This window comes from Labrus bergylta, chromosome 9, assembly GCF_963930695.1.
Source record: "Labrus bergylta chromosome 9, fLabBer1.1, whole genome shotgun sequence".
Taxonomy (NCBI): Eukaryota; Metazoa; Chordata; class Actinopteri; order Labriformes; family Labridae; genus Labrus; species Labrus bergylta.
The window spans coordinates 20,019,475-20,040,390 of record NC_089203.1 but is presented as its reverse complement, the minus strand read 5'-3'; the positions used below and the strand labels follow the sequence as shown (position 1 = coordinate 20,040,390).

Here is a 20,916-nt window from a genome sequence, read left to right as displayed (position 1 = left end):
GGGATTGTCTTGGCATACAGCGTGGATTTGTGTCCTCTGAGTGAAATTACAGACACAATGTTTATGGTCTGTTATGTTGCAACAATCTAATTGTTGTATATATGTATAATTATATTTAAGGGGAACTTAACTAGTGCTTTTTATTTAATTACAAGTGGATTCAGAACTTGAATCAGTTTTGCTACTGTCAAAGAGGAGCACTAAATGTCAAAAGAAGCTGATTGAAGTTTTCTTGTTGGCTGATTACAGGAATTTTCTCTCTATATCGTCTGTTTGTGCTGTCCATTAAATTTCCTATTTCTCCTTGCCTGCTGTTCGTATCATCACATGCTGCAAGGTAATCAGAGAAAACAACGTGACTGTTTTGCCACAGGAACAATATCACTTTCACTCCCGCGACTAGAGCTGCTTTGATTCCTGCTGAAAGGGGAACACAGAGTTGTGTTTATCCTTTTGTCACTTTCCTCTGCTGTACTCTCGTCTACCTCCCACTTCAACTCCCATTCACTTTCAGGTGCCAGCAACAGCTAAATGAAAGAAGACAATGAACATTATTTATTAGCCGACAAAATAGAATCGTGTTGGATTTTTTTAAAGGAATGAGGTTTATAATGAATATGTCTACAACTAGACATGCATTAATCATTTTCTTAGTATCATCTTGCTGATCAATAGCCTGGTTAACTGACGTGATGAATTCTCCCTTGGGCTTTGGACATTATGTGTGTCTGGTCATGTGTAAAGTCCCCTCAAGGTCGTCCTCTTTGTACACATTGTGTAGTATATGCAAAGAGGCTGTGAGAGGAGGGCTGAGAAAAAGATAAAATGCAAGGCTAATATTCCATCAACTTGGCTCCTGAAGGGTTTAACACCTATAACCTTTGCACCTTTAAAGACATCTTATGTGTGATAGAGGTGCCGATACTAGTCATGGATTATTATACAGAAAGAGACAACCTAGATTTGCCACCTGTCTCTCAGGATCCCAACATTATTGGTTGTAAAGGGTCAGGTGGTTGGTTCCAAAAAGTGAAATATCGCCAGAAGCACTGATTGTATGGACTAGTGTAGAAGTTCACACCTGATCTGACCTCAGGGACCCGACATCAAAGATCACGACCCAAATTTTGGATGTTTTTTAACCAATCAGATTTACTCAATGAAAAATTGTGCAGTTTGGATCTCAGATGGTACAAAACATGTGACAGAACAAAGAAAAAGGAGGGAAACACATTTTTTTTTTTTTTTTAAAGCTTCATAGACTTTTTGACACTTTTTTTTTTCCAGACACACATTCATGACCCACTGAAATTGGCTTTGCGACCCACTTGGGTTCCCGACCCACCAGTTAAAGAACCACCGGAGTACTGTATGGATTGTCCTTGCTTTTTGGTTCCTCCCTTAAGCTTTTTGATAGTACCTTGGCTTTACATTATGTACAGTAAAAAATAGTTTATTTTACTCGTTGGCACAACTACAGTCACTATGGTGTCCATTCTCAGTCACAAATCTATGTCCATATAATTCAGCTTACCCACAGACATGATATTCAACAATGCTGATTCATGACGCTTACTTATTCATGCATTTTTATGAAGCATATTTTTACCATTTCTGTTTATGCATCCATTCTTTGTGAGTCCCTTTGTCTTCCTCCCCTCCTCCTCCTCATCTCTCTTTATCCACACCCACAAACATACACTTTACTTGGCTGTTGTGATAAATGCGTTTAAGGACGACCTTCTCCTCCGGTTTTATGTTGCATTCGTCTTTGTTTTTCACAAGTGTTTAGATTATTTAAAACTTGATCTTTTATTTGACGTTGGCAGCTACGTTCAAAATAAATCTCAATTTTCTTTGTAACCTTTGGCGGCATAGCAAGAGCACTCGATGAAAGATTGGTATTATTTGTCTATAAATCAAGATGAAAATTGCCCCCTTCTACAATTGACTGAATATAAAGTTGACGTCTTCGCATTATAGCGCTTGATTTGGTGTTGCGAGCTACGCCAGATATTTTTTTTTCCCTTGCAGTTTATATGAAGGAAACAACAAAGCTTAAGGAAAGGCTTTTTGTCTGCCTTTTGTTCATTGGAATGAGTGATGCATTGTAAGCCCAAGCTATTACAGAGCTTATATAAATAACTAGGATGTTGACCACAGAGGCTGTTTTTATGCTCTCCTTTAAACACACACAAGTTAACTTCTTGTTTTTTTAAATTGCTTCTGTCTTTTTTGTACCCTTTCATGTCCTCCAATGTATCACTCAGCATTCTGCAGTTTGTTTTTCTTCAGCTTGTCCAGAAGTAAGCCATACAGCAGATCACTTAAAGATACAAAATGTGGTTTTCCGTGCTTTGAAATCTGCAGATCTACGGCGATGTGTGCCTTTTGTGGGAATGACACTGGCATGCCTTGCAGTCATTAGAATCATTTTTACATGTTTTAGAAATCATCTCTGTTTGGAAAGACTAAATATACACCTCTGTTTCTCCTGTGACCCACTTGTGATGTATATTCAGAAGCTACCACTGTGGCCGTGTTTGTACCCTGGAAAAGCAGCATTGCTTCTGTGCTCATTTTACTAATGACATCCCTAAAGAATCCATGTCCATCTATTGACACTAGATTACTGGAGCAAAAAAGGCTAGTGCTATTCATGTATGTATTTCTAAGGCCATACATACAACATAATCAGAGGACATAAATATGCCCAAAGCAGTACATTAGATACACCTTTGCTACACTTTTATGTGTGCCAGTTTGTCTCGACAATAAGTGACTCCCATGAAAACAATAGTCTGTTTTGTAGTCCCATGGCTTCCCTCTGATCCTGTTAATGGCTCCCCTGGTTAGCTCAAGCTACTGTTCCTTGGCTGCCATAGTTACTATGATCAGCATTGCATACAAATTATTACTCAAGCCACAATGAATGACGAAAAAAAAAACGTTCCCATGGCTCGATACAATCATGTGAATGTAATTGTTTGCTCTCTTTCATCCATCTGTCCATCCTACCACGCTGTTCATTTTCCTTCTTCACCATTAGCGACGATGAGATCATTGTGACAAGAGCGTGTGTTGCTCTTAGGCCCCCATCGGTGGAGACACAGGCTATGTGATAGTGTGGTTTTCTCACTGTCATCCCCAGGAGTCAGCTCTGTGCGAATTGAGTAGGAGGGATTGTGAAACTCCCAGTGACTGGATCCATCCAGCCACTCAGCTTGCTGCAAAGTCTAGTAATGACAGTGACCTCACCTCTCTCGCTCTTATTCTGTAGCTTCTGGACTGATCGAGTGTGTGCATCTCCGTAGTGTGTCTGTTTTTTGTGTACTTTTGAATTTGTCGCTAAGGGTTGTATCAGTGCCAGGAGCGGATGTGATCCACAATCTTGCCATCCAATTTTATTGTCAGAAAATGAGAAAAAAAAAGAGCAAATCCAAGCTATGGAATTGATGTAAAGCAAGACAAGGTTGACCCTCATGTCACCGAGGCCACGTCTCTTGACAGCTTGTCCATTACCCCGCTCCTCTTTCTCTTGGCGCTTCAATTACAGTCTAGTGGATGGGCTAACCTTGTAGATGTGAGGGCGGTGTAGGTTAAATGTTGTAAGTTGTTGAGGAGGGCTGTCCTTATACGTGTTTATTTTGGTAATCAATCAATGTTTGGAGCAAATCACATTGACTAGCTGCAGCATAAGGTGGAGCAGTTGCTGTGCATGAAATATACGTCTGTCTGTTGCATGATTGGCAATGGAGGGACATCGATGAATTTTTGGTACACTCAGATTTTGACAATTACAGATGCATGGACACTAATCTAAATTTACAGATTTGGCATAAAATGCTGAATCTGAAGGCATATGACCAGATTTTGATATTGGTAGTGTTCTTATATTCTTTTGCAGTATGAGTTTTATCCACCATCATTTCGGTGGGCAAATGTTGGCAACAGTCTGTGTGGAGAGCAAAAGTTGTGAAACAAAATCCTCCATAATGCAATCCTGGAACCCACTGGCTGTCATCTTACAACGATAGAGCGGAAATTGCCCTTTTCATATTACCAGTTCAAGGCACCATATTTTCAACAATGTAATGTAAATGTTGGTACCATGTCGCCCCACCTCTGGGACAGCATTGGGGATGGTAACAGGGATGTTACAGGGGCGACACAGAATCACTGTCGCTGTGTACACACACACAACAAGAACTTATCATACCTGTACAGTTTAACAAAAGCTTTGAACAGGAGTGTGAAACGAGGATGTCATTAGGCTGTGATCCCTCCTACGTTGAGCAAATTGCTGATTTCTTTTTGATTTTATCTTTTGTCTAAATTTTTGCCAAGGCCAATTCATACTAAAAAATAAATTGCATTTCATCGTTAAAACAAAATGCTTTCAACTTGGTACTCTGATTTTTTTTTGTCCATGCAGTTTATATTTGAATGAGTTGTGCAAAGCCTTGAAAGTGAAATACAATGTATGACTGTGATTCAAATATTCAATAGGCATATCTTAAAAGAGATGAAGGGACAAGTTTGTGTGAACGCCTTTCTGCACATAACTTTTTAAATCGATATTATTTTTAGTTCATTTTTCTCACACCACTTGTTTTGATAACCTACATTTGCGAGAGGTTGTGTAAGTGTTTGTGTCAATAAAACTAAAGCCTTAACAGAGACTTTAACATGGTACTGCATCTATGCTCCTGTCCTGTCTGATCCCCTAAGACTCTTCTTCCTGTTTGAAGTCTCCACTTGAAAGGCCTGATCTGAATACTGTGGATTTCACAGCAACTCTGTGCAAACAGTGATTTACAGACCGATTAATGAGCCACACACACACACACACATTTTCACATGCTTGCTTTCTGGGCCACACACAAGTAGACTAAGCAGGAGTCTGTGTGTCACAACTTATGGTCTGACTTCTTCAACAAAGTTTACAGAGATTTGTCCTGTTTTTATCCCTCTGCTGAGTCATAATTGTAGTTTCTCATCCTTTTCTTTACTTGTATTTTTTGTCTACAGTGTCTGCTGAGATCTTAAAAACCAGCTTGACCACCATGGAACGTCATATTCAGAGGTTGGAGAACGACATCGAGAACTTCCCCAAAACGGACGACCAACAAGATAAGTTTGTGGAAAAGATGTCGATATCCTTTTATCGTGCCCGTTTTGATACCTTCTCTTGGTTTAAAGGTGACTCTGTTGCTTGAAACCATATGTATTCTGTTGGCGTATTAGGATGCTTTGTGTACCATTTTGTTGACAGCAGTGGCAAAAGTGTTTGCTGCTCTGCTTGTCATTGGTAAGCAGTTTAAGTCACTTGGTGTGATAGGTGGCACCCAAGGGAACGCAGGGAATGGATCTGGCTGCCTTGCCGTGAGATGTTGATCAGATCTCCCTCCTCACCCCCCCCCCCTCCCCTGGGTCCCTGGAGTGAAATCATGCCTGTGGCTATTTTTACTGCACTTTGCCACGGTCGCCTTTTTTCCCCCGGGGGGCTCTAATAGGGGCTCTAGCCCCTCACACCAACTTATCGCCAATCCCTGATTTCATCTCCTGACCGACCACGAGCCTCTCCACACAGCCGTCCACTCACTATCTCCTCTCATGGCACCTCTCCTGTTCCGATAACAGAGTGTTTCACTTAAAACCGAGCAGCTCTGCTCCCAAATTGAATTAGCCATGTCTCTACACTTTCTTGAACGCCCTTTCTGAGCGGAAAGGTCCTCTCTGTATAGGTTTGATCAGTGGTAGAAATCAAGCCTGTTGTCAATAGCCTGAGGGTAGGGCTCCTTTTTATGTGAAAAAAAACAAAAAACTATAAAAGAGTCAGCAGCATCTCTTTTGTTCACTTCCAGCTTTATCAAGAAAAGAAAGAACTACTCAAGCGTAATTTAATGAGTGAGTTGGTGTTTCCACATGTGCACATTAGCTGGCATTTAACCTGATTTTTTGCTGCCTTTTGTCTGAGATATATAAAGTCTGACTTGGCACGTTGGGTGGTTGAGAGTAATAGCCCTCAAACACTTGAACAATCTGCTCCAAGTCAAAAGAAGGGCACTTAAATTTGTGTAATTAAAAAAACTGAAGCAGAAACCTCCCAGGCGGCGGTGGCTTGGAGGCAGAACAGGCAGGCAAGAAAGCTACTCTGCCCCCTGATGTCAGTATCGATTCCCAGGTTCCTTCGGGAACTAAAGGCTTGAGTGAGAGGAAATGGAGAAGTGTAGATATACTGCTGCATGGCACTCCCTCACTGTCTGGAGTTCCTCCCCAGAGTGTGGCACAGGGAAGCTGGCTGTCCGTGACCTGCCAACGCCCCACTTCCTCCTCTTTTCCCCCTTTTCTTTTTTTCTCATCTCACCTGATCAAGTTTTTTTTTTGTCTCAGGAAGGAGGCTCAGCAGGATTTAATAAGCTCTATTTTTGTTCCTGCCTCATATGAAGTAGTCGGAAAGCACTGACAAGCATATATATTTCATTCTCCATCTGTGTCGTGTCCCATTTAGGGCTGTTGTCATTATGCTTAATGATACAGTTTCCCTTCCCTTGATTTTACGAGTGGCAGAATTGCTTTGGTTATACATATTTTTTTTAATCATAATTTCAACTGTTTTAATTTCTTTTGGGATGCAGCCACATGGAGTCGAAGAAAAAAGAGTCAAATGATGAAAAAAGTGCATGCACATTTCTCTTTCTGTTAGCACCCTGCAGTGTTGTTCAGCATTCAATCTCATGTGTATAATAAGTGAGAGAAATCAATAATAATCTAATCATCATGAAACAATTTCAAGGAAATTTTAACTTAACCATGGGGTCATGAGTTCTGTATTTTGTTTCAATTCAAAGTTGTATTTCTCCCCATGGTATTTATTTAACATTATCTGAAAAAAGTATGTGGTCATATTTTGGTCACAGCCTGAAAGGTGGATGTTGGTTTCCAACAGTAGGATATTTGTGTTTGTGTTGTATACATCTGTGTCTCTATTTAACCCACTCTCTGAAGTCTCCCAGAACGATATATTAACCACCTTGTATGATAATAGTTTTTCCAGGCTGTTTTCATGCAGTAGTTAGAGTGAGCACAGGCTGTGCATGATTTGCTGAGGTTTGTAGTATCTTTAGTAGCTTTGGTAAAACTCTAATCTGTGTTGTGCAGCTAAGTGTTGGAACAATGACAGCATGAAATACAGTGCTGTATTTTTTGGGGGTATGACATTTCCTTTGGTACACATAAGATAGCAGAGTCAAGGCACACATAGTACCTCTTTAAACTTTTCTCTGGATTAAAAAAAAGGATGTTGGCTCCTTGAAGCATGACAGATGGAAGAACAACAACAGCTAAAAGTCGTGCATTTGATGCCTGAGCAACCCTGAGAAAGTTAAGTGAAGCTCTGTTGTCTTGACTATTGGGCACTGTGATGAATGAGTCAGTGTGCTTGTGTGTGTCTGTGTGTGTCTGTGTGCGTGTGCGCGTGTACGCGTGTACACGCCTTGTGTGACAAAGATACAGAGTGAGAAAGAGAGAGTCATTTACAGTGCATGTGTAGATTAGCATGTGTGCCTCTGTTTCAGTGACTCTTGTCAGCTGTGATTAATTTTTGGATGCCATGGTCACTGCAAGGTATTCTAAATGTAAAATGTGCCCCCAAAGCAGCGTAGTTTTAATTAAACATTCAACGTTAAATTAACTTTTTTTTTTTGTTGTTGTAAAATTATGATTAATTTCTGGGACAAACAGTTTTTGACATTCTGCAATGACTTATAACAATCTGATATGTTTACCTTTTAAAATGAAATCATTCGATGAGATGAAAGTAGTGCCAACAGATCAGCGTCACTTATACAAATACAAGAAGAAAGAAATGCTTAAAGAAAGGAAAAATACAGAAAGTATGCAAAGATAGGAATGCATGGGAACGATGGGAAGAAAGACAGAAAGTAGAGCTTAGCAGAAGCACTTCATTTGGCTTTATTGATACATTTTTCTCTTTCCATTACTGTAATGTATGCAAATGACTGAATGGGGTGTTTGTTCAGCAGTTTAGTGATCTCTATCTGTCAGAAGTAATGGGAGCCCACAAAGGCTGTAGAGTTGAGGCACAGGCCCCCAGAGATCCCTATTTCACCAGAGAGGCTATGGCCATCAAACACACTCACACTCTCACACACACACTCCTACTCATTTCCAGTTCGTGCTGGATATGATGGAGTAGAGCTGGTGGGGGCTGAGAGCAGGACTCTGCATACTGGAATATTAATGGTGGGGATGTGGCTCGATGAGGAGGATGAGAGAGTAGACTGAACCTTGATGGGTGCCTGGACAAGTCCAATACATCTCCGCCTGCTGTACTCAATGCCTTAACCCAACCGACTGATAAGTAGCTTAACCTTTTATTTCCCACAAGGGCCAGAGCCAGAGCACATCACTCTGTGCCGTCTACACCCCTTGAGTGACAGGGAGCTGTCCACAGGGGCCAGTTGCAATAAGAGATGTAAGACTGGGCTAATCAATTTAACCCAGTCTTTTGCAAGAAGGACAATTTCACAAAGATTAAGATTTATAATAAAGGTTAACCACCCTAAAGCTCCGGGGTAAACCCTAGATTTTCCATAGATCCTGGTTGATTTTTTTAAACACTTTGTGCCCATTTGGTTCCAGGTACTCAGAAAAAATCACCACTTACAAAACTCCATCAGGGAAAATGTAATTAAATATATCATCCCTATTTACCTGTGAACAGCGAAAAAGGTTGCATTTGTAAGGACTCATTCTTTATTTAGAAATGTACATTTTGCACTTTTGGAATGGGTATTATTTCAGCCGTTAGAAGCCTTGACAAAGCTTATTTGAGCTCCTGAGTTTTTTAGGTCTATAATTAATATATATTTTTTTATATATACAAAGGGTCTCAATCGCTAACAAGCGTAGTCATATTTCAGAATCTGTGGCAGGCAAACACTGCAGCTTATTTGATTGGATAGGTGCTGTCAAAACTGAAAAAAACTCAAAGTTCAACTCAACCCCTTTATTCTTTCAGTGCCACTTCTTAGCAAAACCCAGTATGTTCACCACATTTTCCATACATTTTTATTTTTTTTACAACAACCTTTTTACATTAATCTTAATCTTTTTTTTAGGTTGATGTTCTCCAACAATGTGCAGCCTCTTAATCATTCAGACACCCATTGTTTGTAGCGTTAAATTCACCTCTGAGATAACTGGCTCAAATAGCCAGCTATAAAAGAATTGCAATTGTAGCGCAGGGGGACACTGAGGGCCAATCACGTAGCAGTGATAAAATGATTGATGGTCATACTTAGCATGCTTCTACCAGTGTGCAGAGCTGAGTGAAAAATCAATTTACTCTTGTAGTATTCTGCCTTATTGAAATGATTCAGATTTTAAGTTTGCCTTTTTTTACAGACAGTAGCAATATGTTTATAGTCATTAATGACCTCTTATGGTGAAAAGTCCGGGAGTCCTAAAGCCCACACAACTGAGCGTACCAGATTCTCAAACCAACTTAGTCGCCCACACGGGGTCAGAGCTGACACACTTTGTCGCGGCCCTGGGGCTAACCTGTAATAACACCTTTATGGCTTAAAAATCGACAGATGCATTTTCGCAGGTACCACCTTTTTGTTGTTCTCAGAGCCTTCGGCCTGATTTAGTTCACACATCAAAGGAGGAGGTTCACTACAACGCGTTTATGGCTGGCCTTTGTCGAACAGCAACAGTTGGAGGCTCTCTTTGCTTCAGGCTACGTATGTGTACAGGTTTGTGTAACACAGCATTCTCTTGTATTGGCACCGGGCACTTAAGGTTAAATAAATGGTGTTAGTGAAACAATTGTTCTATTTAGCAGGCTGTTGAGTCTAAACCGCAGAAACATCCCCTGTTAAAGGCTTGTTTTGTCTGGAGGAGCACAGACTTGTTTGCAGAAACTATCCCTGTTAAGTACACCTTTATGTGTGTGAATGAGAGGTAAGCCCGATTATTTACAGAATCATGTTTATTTCTGCATGTTTGTATAGAAGAAAACTGGGTTAAAGGATGCTGGTGGCACTCTCGGCAGCTCCTTATAATTTTTAAAGCAGAAATACACAAACATCCACCCCTCCCCTTGTCACACATACACACATAAGCTCTCTCTTAATCACCACCTTCCTTTTCGAGTCACCCCCCCAACACACCCCCAACCCCAGTGTTTTCTTCCATTAATGAAATTCACTGTAAACTGTGAGGCCAATTAACTGAAGCACAGATAAACCATGGAGCCTTTTAATTATCTGAAATTCCGAGGAAACCAGTGTAAATAAGGAGAGGTGTGTAAACCTTTTTTTCTTTCCCTGGCAGAGTTCCATTTCTATATCTCTCACCTCGATGTGAATGTCCACAGCTGGATAAAACAACCGGAAATTGCAATCGGTAGACCACAAAGCCATCTAGTATGCTGCATTCTGCTATATTTTAATGATTACATTTATGTAAGTATATCTCTAAAAAGAAAACATGCTAAAAATAATATTCTAATCACAATAATAGCAACCAAAAGCCACAAAATAGGAATAAAAAAGGCTTTTTTTATAGTGTTGCTGTCTTAGCAAGGAATCTATTTTTTGTTGTTTGTTTCATGCTGTCTTATTACCAACTATAAAAACGAATCATGTTTATATTGAGTTTTAGTTTTATTTCCCTAATTAATGTCTTTACTGGCATTGTTGGAGAGTGACTCAATTAAATCTAATTTCAGAAGTCAAAACATTAGGACTAAATATTTGTATGAAGAGCTTGAGAACCCTTTGTGTGATTCGTGTTACCAGCTGTGTATCCTGACATACTATTATGTATTACCTGTCTAATACTATTTGAAGAGGGTTTGTGTAGTACAACACCCTGCCTTTTTTCATTTTTTTCAGTGAAGAGTCTTCAATGTCTTTTTAAATTTCAAGTTACTGTTGCAGGAATGTCTTCAGCCCATTAATTATTGCTAGGCAAACAATTATATGCATTTTAATGAAGCACTCCAAAAATCAATGACAGCTCAAAAGTTCATTTGTGAAATTTGAAGCTGCAAATGCCAATCAAGTTAGCACTAAGTAGACTGACTCTCTGAGGTAACATTTATATCAAATTTTAATGTGTGGCATTTTATCTCCCAAACATTTAAAGGCAAGGATATTATAGAGACGAACAATGTTGCAGTTGACATTTCTGCCTGTAAGAGCAAAAGTTGAGTCCCATGAGACATAAAACAGCCACATATTTGACTCTGATGAAGCCAAAAATCAAGGGGAAATTTCCCAATATACACATGTACCCATTTCTGCCAACAAAAAAAATGTCATGTCCCCATTGCCTTGTGTGTCTGCCTGTGTGTCCCCTGCCAGACAGACGACCATCTCTGTGCCCCCTGGTCATATAAGTGAATTCCCCCGAAGTTCCCCAATCAGTATCTTGTTAGGCGGTGACACTCAGTCTGATATGGCAGCTCCATTAACCAGTAGAGTAAGCTTGCTGACAGGCAGTCTGGACTGGAGTTCCCAGGGGTAGGGGAGGGTGTGGCGTCGGGGTAAAGGAGGTACACCCATGATGTAAACTGGATCTACCACTTTGCTCCTGACTGAACAACTGTCATATTCCACTGATAAAGTCTCCATGCCCTGCCAGTTCAGAAGGGTTTCCTTTGGGATACAATGTGTCCTATTGGGATTCAGGGATACTCCCCTGAAATTTAGAATGCTCCCTTACACACCAACCTTATTTGTGTAAGGCTGAACTTATCAGCGTTAAGTACTAATTTGCATTACATCGGGATGTGCCAAGACTTTTTTTGACTGCCTCACTGGTGCACTGACTTAAACAGGATTGGCAAGTGTGTGTTCTTACAGGTGAGTCCAAAATGTATTTATTAACCATTTATCTTGCCAAAAATGAATCTACTATAATTACATGAACTAGGATTTTAAAAGTTGTTACGTAATTGTGTATACAGAATAAGTACTAAATATAGAAAGTGCACTACATTGAAATCCCACAAAGCTAGTAGCAGGTTGTTTGACTTAGGTCTAGCCTCTTACTTGGCAGAAAACCAGTCGTTTATGAAAGATTGGGTGCACATGGGATGGCCAATCAGACTTCAGGGGACCCACTCTAACCCAGGCCAACCTTCCCACATCCCTGCATAAGAACCCGGCTATATTGTCCCAAATAACACAAGGTTTAAGTTAATCTCTTTTTCATCATCATGTCTCCATGTGTTGCTTTGCTACTGTAAAGCTTTTCCCCCATTGGCCCATGCAGGTCTCCACTGATTATTTCTGCTCTACAGAAAGTCGGGCTATGGGACCCGTTGGCAGCAGCACCAATCTGCACCTCATTACTTCCCCAAAAGGCCTAAGCTTAGTGCAGGGTAATAGACAGAAGCCCAGCCGCCCTCATTTGTCATGGGCTCCTGGGTTTGATGCAAAGCCCCCCTTGAGCACTTGTTGCTGAGTTCTAATCCTGCAGTAGACACCAGCCACGCTTCTCTGCTTAGCCATCCCCACTCTCCACCGTCATGGCTCATGATTTCACTTTCATTTGATGTTTTAATGAAATCCCTGAGACTCAGTTGAATGGCAGGCCCATTGTTGGCAAATTATTCTATCAAATGCAAGTGGAGGGGAAACGTGACTGGAGTTATTTGTCTAGTAAATATGAGATACCAAGGGTATACGCTGTTTTTCAGCATATGAAGCCACAATAGAAGATTGCTGGACTTAAACGACAAAGGTTGACTTCGAGGAAAATGCATTCAGATAGAATTACCCGTAATATGCCGTTTTTTGTCCTTGATAGCCTCCTTTACTATCAATTTATACTATTTCTACAATAAATAATAACAAGTATACTGCCATAGCAGAAGTTAATTATAAAACGAGTGTGGTGAGATGTACTTAATGGTTGTAGATAGTGTACAGAGTAGACATTTATACAATGGCTGACATTTATTTGTGTGCAGACCAATACATTACTCAGTAGCACCATTTGTTGTGCCTTATTGCAAATAAGTGGTATGGGGCAGCGCCCAAAAGGCTAGGGAACACTCCTTGATGAAAAGACTATCATTAGCTGAAGTTGCTGTGTGTGCCGGTTAAAAGCCTCTCTAAAATGTAAATCAAACTAATGCCCAAACCCTTCGCATCCCTTCCACAATGTAATGCTTTTTGTTTCTGCTGATGCTGTCGAGGGAATATTCGGTGGTTCTGCTGTTTGTTACAGAGCTCATGGTGGCTATCTTTTCTCTTCCCTGACAGGGCCGAGAGATCACTCTGTCTGCATGACTGCAGGCCATCTCTCGCTCATACAGTACACGTGGCCCCACAAGCAAATAGCTGAACTTATCGACTGCGTTTGCACTCTTTGGCGCAGTTAGGCGCTTCATTATGCAAATAAAGTGCACTAATTGCCTCACGTTTGCTAATTGATTAAAAGATACGGTACACGGTAGACATTAGAGTCGACTCCATCAAAAAGATTTGGCCTTCAACAGTGTAAGCCGTGCACTTTGTGAATAAATTAATGGCCAAATAACGCTGTGGGCCATTTCCCCCGTAATGTCACACAACACTCAGCTCTGCAAATTCGAGGCACAATAGAAAAGTCGGAGGAGAAAGAGATCTCTAATTAAAATGAATCTGTGACAGTCAGGAACACTAACAGTTACAAACGGCAATCTGATGGTAGTCAACAGGGGATTCTCCATTAATTGGCAAAATGAGGCTCATCAATCACGCAGAGGGGGAACGCTGCACAGACAGTATCCTGTCAGAGTCACCCACTGTGGGGGGAGCAGTGTGACATGTGTCTCAGGGACAGAGTCATGTAGAGAAGGAACAGTCTCTCTCTCCCTCTCTCTCTCTCTCTCTCTCTCTCTCCCTCCCTCTCTCTCTCCCTCCCTCTCTCTCTCTCTCTCTCTCTCTCTCTCTCTCCCTCCCTCTCTCTCTCTCTCCCTCTCTCTCTCTCTCTCTCTCTCTCTCTCTCTCTCTCTCTCTCTCTCTCTCTCTCCCTCTCTCTCTCTCTCTATCCCTCCCCCTTGACTCCTGTTTCTCACCACATGTGGCTCTCAGTAGACATCTCCCCAACTCATTCTGACAGGCTTTGTTTTTCCTTGTCGCATTTCAAATTGGGATTGGCTGGCATTCTCTGCCAGTCACGGCAGAGACAGAATTGTCAAAACACACTGTTGAATTTCAGCTTTGAGAGGATATTCTTCGCTGATGACATGGGCTGAGAGGCTTGTAATTCCACACTCCCTATCCTCAGTCGAGCACTCGTGAAATTGTTAATAACTGATTTTATATTCAGGAAACCTTGATTATTTCATTGGATTAGGTTCCCCCCCCCCCCCCCCCCCCCTCCAATACTGCCAACCATTTATGAAGTCCTAATTGGAAGAGAATTTTGACTGTGTCTCTTTGTTATGAAACAGTGACAAACTCTCATACGCTGGAAGCAATGTATGAACTTTACATGAACCTAACTGGGATTGTAATATCCTCGTATTTCATCGTGAGCAAAGTGCTGGATTGATTGAGCATGCCAACAAACGTGAGGACGACGAACATACCTCCTCTGCCTACAAGTCAATAAATACACCAGGACAATAATTGACTGTTCAATCAATTGAACCAATTAATAGTGGGCTCCCTCTCTCTATATGACTCAATAGATTTAGTGCAATCACAGGCAAAACGAGGCTTGAAATAGTTATTGCTTTATATTACTCTTGCATCTAATATCATTACATCATGTATCTACAGACTACCATGTCTGACTTGACACCGTTGCTATAATGTTGTTTGATGTGTGCACACACACACACACACACACACATAAATATGTGCCCCTGCATTGTTTGCATTATATGTTGATCATTACCTCTTTCCAGTACATTAAAGCAGTCATATGTCAAGCATGCCGCAGCAAACTGAGTATTTGGTGACTATTTTTATAGCTATCACAGACAAGGCTAATATAATGTGACTCAAAACAACAGTCATGGCTGTGTGGGTTTTTATTGACAATTAACCTCCAATTAGCAGCATGGATGGATAGCATGACCTCTAGAAGTGTTTGTGTTTATTAAGGCTCCTCCATGAGCGTGATTACATGGGATGAGGCAGTTTGCTGTGAAGGGAAACCCCTGGTTGCTGACACTGACACTTGCTATGACGGACAGAAAGGCACCCAAGATGTTGCTGTTACCTGTTATAGGGGCAACATGAAAATAAAGAAAAATCATTAGTAACAAAAGTGTTTCAAAAAGTACTTTTCTTCATTCTTTTTGTTTTTTACACACACACACACACACACACACACACACACACAGGTACAAACTGTATACTATAGGTGGGTGTAAGCCCTGTCATTTAACAGCAACAGGGATGTGTGAGAGACATCTGCTACCTGAACCAGCACCTGACCTTGAATTGACTTTCTGTGATGAAGACTTATGGTTGATCCCTGGGCTTTTTGCCTCGAAGCCTTGTGGCTTTCCATCCTCACTTAAGAACATAGGTAGGAACCAGAGAGACATATATCTCTCTCTCTGTTTCTCTCTTCTTCTTAAAAAAAAAAAAAAAACTACTTTTATAGCTATTTCTTTGCCACAACTTTCAAGGGTATCTGGGCAGCTGGTAGGACATAGAGTTATTACAAATATGTTTGAACTCTCCTTGAGATTTTGCACACTTCCCTGCACTTACACATTTACTTACACAAGTGGAATTTGCTTTTTTATACACATTTCTAGCCAAAGTGGAGTCCTCTTAATATTTTATATATCTCATTATCAAACCATATTGGGAAAAATAACACTTTTTTGCAAAGTTATTGCCCTCTTCGCACTTAAGCTGCCCTTTTCATGGACCTGTTAGTCCTTGAAAATAAAATGAAAAGGTTATTACTTTTCAAAAAATGTAATGAACATTTTTTGGAATTTATTCCCACACCAAAAGGTGACAATCAGCATTATGATGTTGACACCAAAGGCTGATGGCTAAACTTTACCACTCATTGTGGAAGTATTAAGGGAATTATTTTATTATTATTGTGACATAATGTCATCATCTCATCTATCTCTAATAAGTAGATCCCACATGATTGAAGTGCATTGATTCCTTTGTACCGTGTTCTGTCCATTACCATTACTTAGAGTGAAAATACAGAAAAAACATCTTTTATATTGTATATGAAAATACTTGATAATTGTGAACATCCAGCCACTGAGCTTATTCTGTTGAACACTAATGGCCACTAGCAGCAAGCTGAAGCTAACGATTGTCCTTTACAAAGATCTGATAATGCATTTTAAATCAACTCAATTTCTTCAATATTAGATGATTTCAGCAACTGTGGTTTAGTGTTTTGTTCCCAGTAGCAACAACAAATAAATGATATGAATAAGTTACAGCTTTTATTTGCACTTCTGGCTAGGATCTTCTCCATGGCAACAGCTGCTGAGGCTGATGGGCACTATAGCATTTAGAGCTATTTCACCAAACTAAAGGGAGAGAAAACATGACTGTTCAGAAATAAAGCTGGAATATGCATAGCAGATGGCAATAACATAATCCTATAGCCCTGCCGAGGAGATTCCCATATTGCTACAACACTCATTAAAGAGGACATATTGAGGATTTTTGTAATAAAATGTTCATAAACGGTGGCTGAAGAATGCTTAAGGAACCAGCAGCTTCTGTTTCTTTCTGAGTGTGCTCCTTGAGTGATAATGAGATTTTTCTTAGAAAATATGCTTTTCCTTCTATTTTTGTTTTTAAAAACACACCTCCTTGGATTCGGCTCACAGTGCAGAGATTTTTTTTTTTTTTCTAACACACTAACAACGGTGGCAACAGAAATACAGATTCAAGCACATTTCTGTCCCACCGTGTCCTGATGTTGCACGTCACGGGGCAGGCGCAGGTGTGAAAACACATATCCAGAGGTGTAGGTAGGAATAGGCGTTAACTGGAGGGACATGTCCGTTTGGTGCTTTTGTATCTTGATGGGGATGAGGTGTTGTTGCACGGCAACACTGTTCGCTTTCCGTCATCAAGGCACTAACCTTCTGATGTGAATGTTGTTGTAAAAATATTGTCAAATAAGATCCCAAGCACATTGATGGATCATGGTACTGATAATTGTGATTGGACAGGAGGGTTTTAACATTGTATCCATGGGTGATGTAGAAAAATAAAGAATATCTTGAGCAATTTGAATGACTACAGTTTTTATGTGCTCTGTGGGCTGAATGTGCTCTTGGGGTATTGTTGTGATGGATAGCACAGCAGGGGTTACGACGCCTCAGGCTTGTTTGATCCAGTGGTCACATTCTTATGAGCAAGGTCATGATGCTCCATCTGAGATGTACTAATTCAATTTGCATGCGCTCTTTCGCCCTACTCCTACGATTTGTATGTGCAAATCAGATATCTGGTTAAAAAAAAAGTAGAGGATTCAGGGACTTGGTTTTTACTCTGTGCATCTATATGACACCATTTTGACAATTTTGAATGTGAGTCGGTGGGACTTTTTTTTCTGTGCTGGTTTGCATCTTTAATTAAGTCATAAATGGAGGTAAAGGCTCCTCACTGTATCGCTGAAGGTGACCTTTAAGTTTGAACGAGGTTGTAGGAGATGTGTGCTGTTGTAACTGCAGGCTGTACAATTAATTTATTCAAAGAATGTTAATAAATGAATATATTCATGAAGACTTTTTACAATGTCACTTACATTATTGTGCTTTCAAAATAAAAGGGTTGCATATAATCCAACATGCAAAACATTATGATGATCAACAATATTAATAATAGCATTGACATTAACTGCATGAATAGTTGTTAGTTTTACAACACATGGAGTTACATGGAGTCGTTTGTACCGTCATAATACATTTTTTATCCGTTATTGTTTAACCTTTGACCTTTGATTGAGTAGTGTTACAATGAGGTAACTCTTGTGTTGTTATATTATTTGAGATTTTGAAAGGAAAATCTTTTTCACATAATGAACATTGTATTTTTTTCTATAAAATGTGTTCTGTGTCAAGGTCAAACTTAGAATTATCTTGAATATCTTGTTCTGTTTCAGGTTTGTACAAACTTAGATTTTTTTAAATAATTATGATCATACTTAAGTGATCATTTCTGAGGAAAAATAACAGAGGTTATTATGTAAAGCTGTGTTCTAACTGGAGTTTGTACTAGAGTGACTGTCACTGTGTTTGTGAGGGCGGTGTTTTAGGGGAATACAGGGCTGTGTTTACATGATATAGCTGCGAGGCAGCGCAGAATGATAGCCCTGAATGAGACGTTTTCCATTGAAGTGATTAAAATGATTGAGGACAGTGGAGAACTCATTCATCTCTGAGCAAGGTGATGAGGGACATTCTGTATGTGCGAAAAAAAATGCCTCGGTGTGTTCATGTATGTGTGAGATTGTGTGTGTGTGTTTGTGTGTGTGTGTGTGTGTGTGTGTTTGTGTGTGTGTGTGTGTGTGTCTGTGTGTGTATGTGTCACAGATGTAGAACGAGTTGTGAAATGGGGCTGGGGTGGAGGCAGCCAGAAAGATCTGGAGCGATGCCCACAGGAGGTCTATGTCTTTTCACTTTATCAGTGTACATCTGAACAGACAGCTTAAAATGTATCACAACCCTACCAGAGCTCACACGCCATGTTTTAATTTGACCTTCATCAGAACAAAGGAAGCGATTCCTCAACACAAACATCAGAGACATGTATTCTTTTTTACGTTTTAATTTTAATTTGTATCTTTTTTTTTTTTTTGGCTCTAAAATGGTCACTTAGAAACAGGAGCGGCACTAGTGGAATGGAAGTTCCTTGAGGGTTCGGTGGATGTGATTAAGCTGGACTGTAATCAGTTTGTCTCCTCTGTTCAGCAAGATTCTCTTTAATTACCTCAGTGAGGGGAGAGAGTGGGTGGCGCAGGTTGTCTGGCGTGTGTGCCTGGCGATGTGTGTTTCATACCTTGAGGTAGGTGCTATGTACGAGGTAGAGTAGCTATGTTTGATACTAATAACATTGCTTTCCTCACTCTACTTGACACAAAGGTTAAACCACACCCTGTACTTTGAATGTAAGTAGAGCTAGCCTCAATGGCCGTGTTGGCCACACATAACCGCTCGCAAGCCCATTAAGTGTACGTGTAAACCCACTTAGCATTGGCAGTCTGGTGAGTGTTGATTTGAGGTCTAGGGGTTCATGTTTCCCTCCCCTGTCTCTCTCTCTCTCTCTCTTTCACCCTTTACTCTGCTTCGCCCATCAACCACTCTAATCCCCTGAATGCCATCCACACTCAGCGTTCATCCCCTGCCTTTAGGATTGGTTTCACACAGTGATCCCCTCACTGACCAGACAGACGACTCAACAATTAACCTCCAAGGCTGACCTGAAATATCTCAGACCTTCTGCCTTCAGCTTTCTTATTGGTCTCTAATAGATTTCTAACAGGTAGAAAAAATGTGGATTGAATTCCACCCATCCAACCAGTCTATGGAAGAAGTCCTGTACAGGTTGTTGCGATTTACCGCCTTTTGCTAATTAACACAGCAATGACTGAGGTGCAGTATGATGTCTGAATGTACATTGTACATTGTAGTGCTAGGCTATCAATACAGTTTTGATGTGTGTGTGTGTATAAATTAGCATACACTTTTTAACATTGATCGCAGTATTATCCCAAATGTGTCTTCATGTCCGTCATGTTCAAGCCCTCCATTCTGGTTATTGTATTTCTCCATGAAGAAGATAAGTCCCTGTGTTTTTTAATGTCACTTTAGTATTGTGCAGGATTAACAGCTGATGTAGCATCTTTTTCCCAGTGTGGTTAAAATGCCCTGCTGTGCTTTAGACACAGGTCGACTACCCACTGATACACATCTCCCTGTCCTTTACCTTATGCTGAATGAGCTCTTAACCAGTCCTTCCAAGAAGCGGCAATAGTGAGATTGCAACCTTTAAAGCAAATTCAACTGATTCCTGTTCCTTCGATGCCAGCATGCAATTTTGTCACCAAAACTTTTTTGCAAACTTGTCACAAAACGTACTTATTTGACGTTTGTATATTTATTCCCATAGCCTATATCAAATAATATTTTTTACCTCGTGAAGAAGACATCTGCAGTTTTCTAACTACTGTGAATCTGTTATAACAAATCCAGAGCTCCATGTATTCTAATGAATATTTATTAATGTCTGCATGTTGGAACCGTCCACTAAGCCACCCCATGAAAACGTGGGTTGAGTCTGTTGACCAGTCAGAGGCTCTTCTCCCCAATATTCACCAACGAGGTGTGCTGTTACTCATACGTTCCTCAGTGCTTATCTAAAAGAGTCATTGTGCAGTTAGATTGATATCCATCTGTTCACTTTTAAATGGTTTAACACTAACCAGCAGTATAATGATCAACAGTTTAAACAAAGTGATACGCTTCATTTCTCCTTGAGCTCAGATTTTTCATTCCTTTTGACATTTGTCTCTGCACTTTTAGAAATGTGTGCTTACTATTTACACCGATTTGTAGTGTAACGTTTATTTTGTTGCTTTCTGAATACCTCACAAGGGGAGACTCTTAGCACGTTTTGTTAGAACTTTCATAAACCATTGACTTTTTGATGAAGTAACTGCGGAAACTCGCCCGGATAGCACCAGTTTTTCAATAATCATATGCTTCAGGAATTTATCTGAAACAAGATTCTTTAATACAGCGCTACTGGCATTCCAACCTTTTAAAAAGCTGCTGCGAGATCAGTTTTTTTTTTTAATGTATCAACAATCCTGAGGAAGAGTCAGTAAAAAAACACCTTGAGGGACTTCCCAACTAATCTTTTAGTTTAACACGTT

General features: G+C 40.3%; 1 protein-coding gene across 5 annotated transcripts in view; it reads left to right on the top strand.

The window, feature by feature from the left end:
- The window catches only part of diaph2 (diaphanous-related formin 2), a 368,317-nt gene that overhangs the window by 256,577 nt on the left and 90,824 nt on the right, over positions 1 to 20,916 (top strand). For all 5 annotated transcript variants that reach the window (XM_020640450.3, XM_065959019.1, XM_020640447.3 and 2 more), the window contains one exon: positions 5,032 to 5,156. In XM_020640450.3, the coding sequence (XP_020496106.2) occupies positions 5,032 to 5,156 (125 nt within the window). The remainder of the gene's footprint in view (positions 1 to 5,031; positions 5,157 to 20,916) is intronic.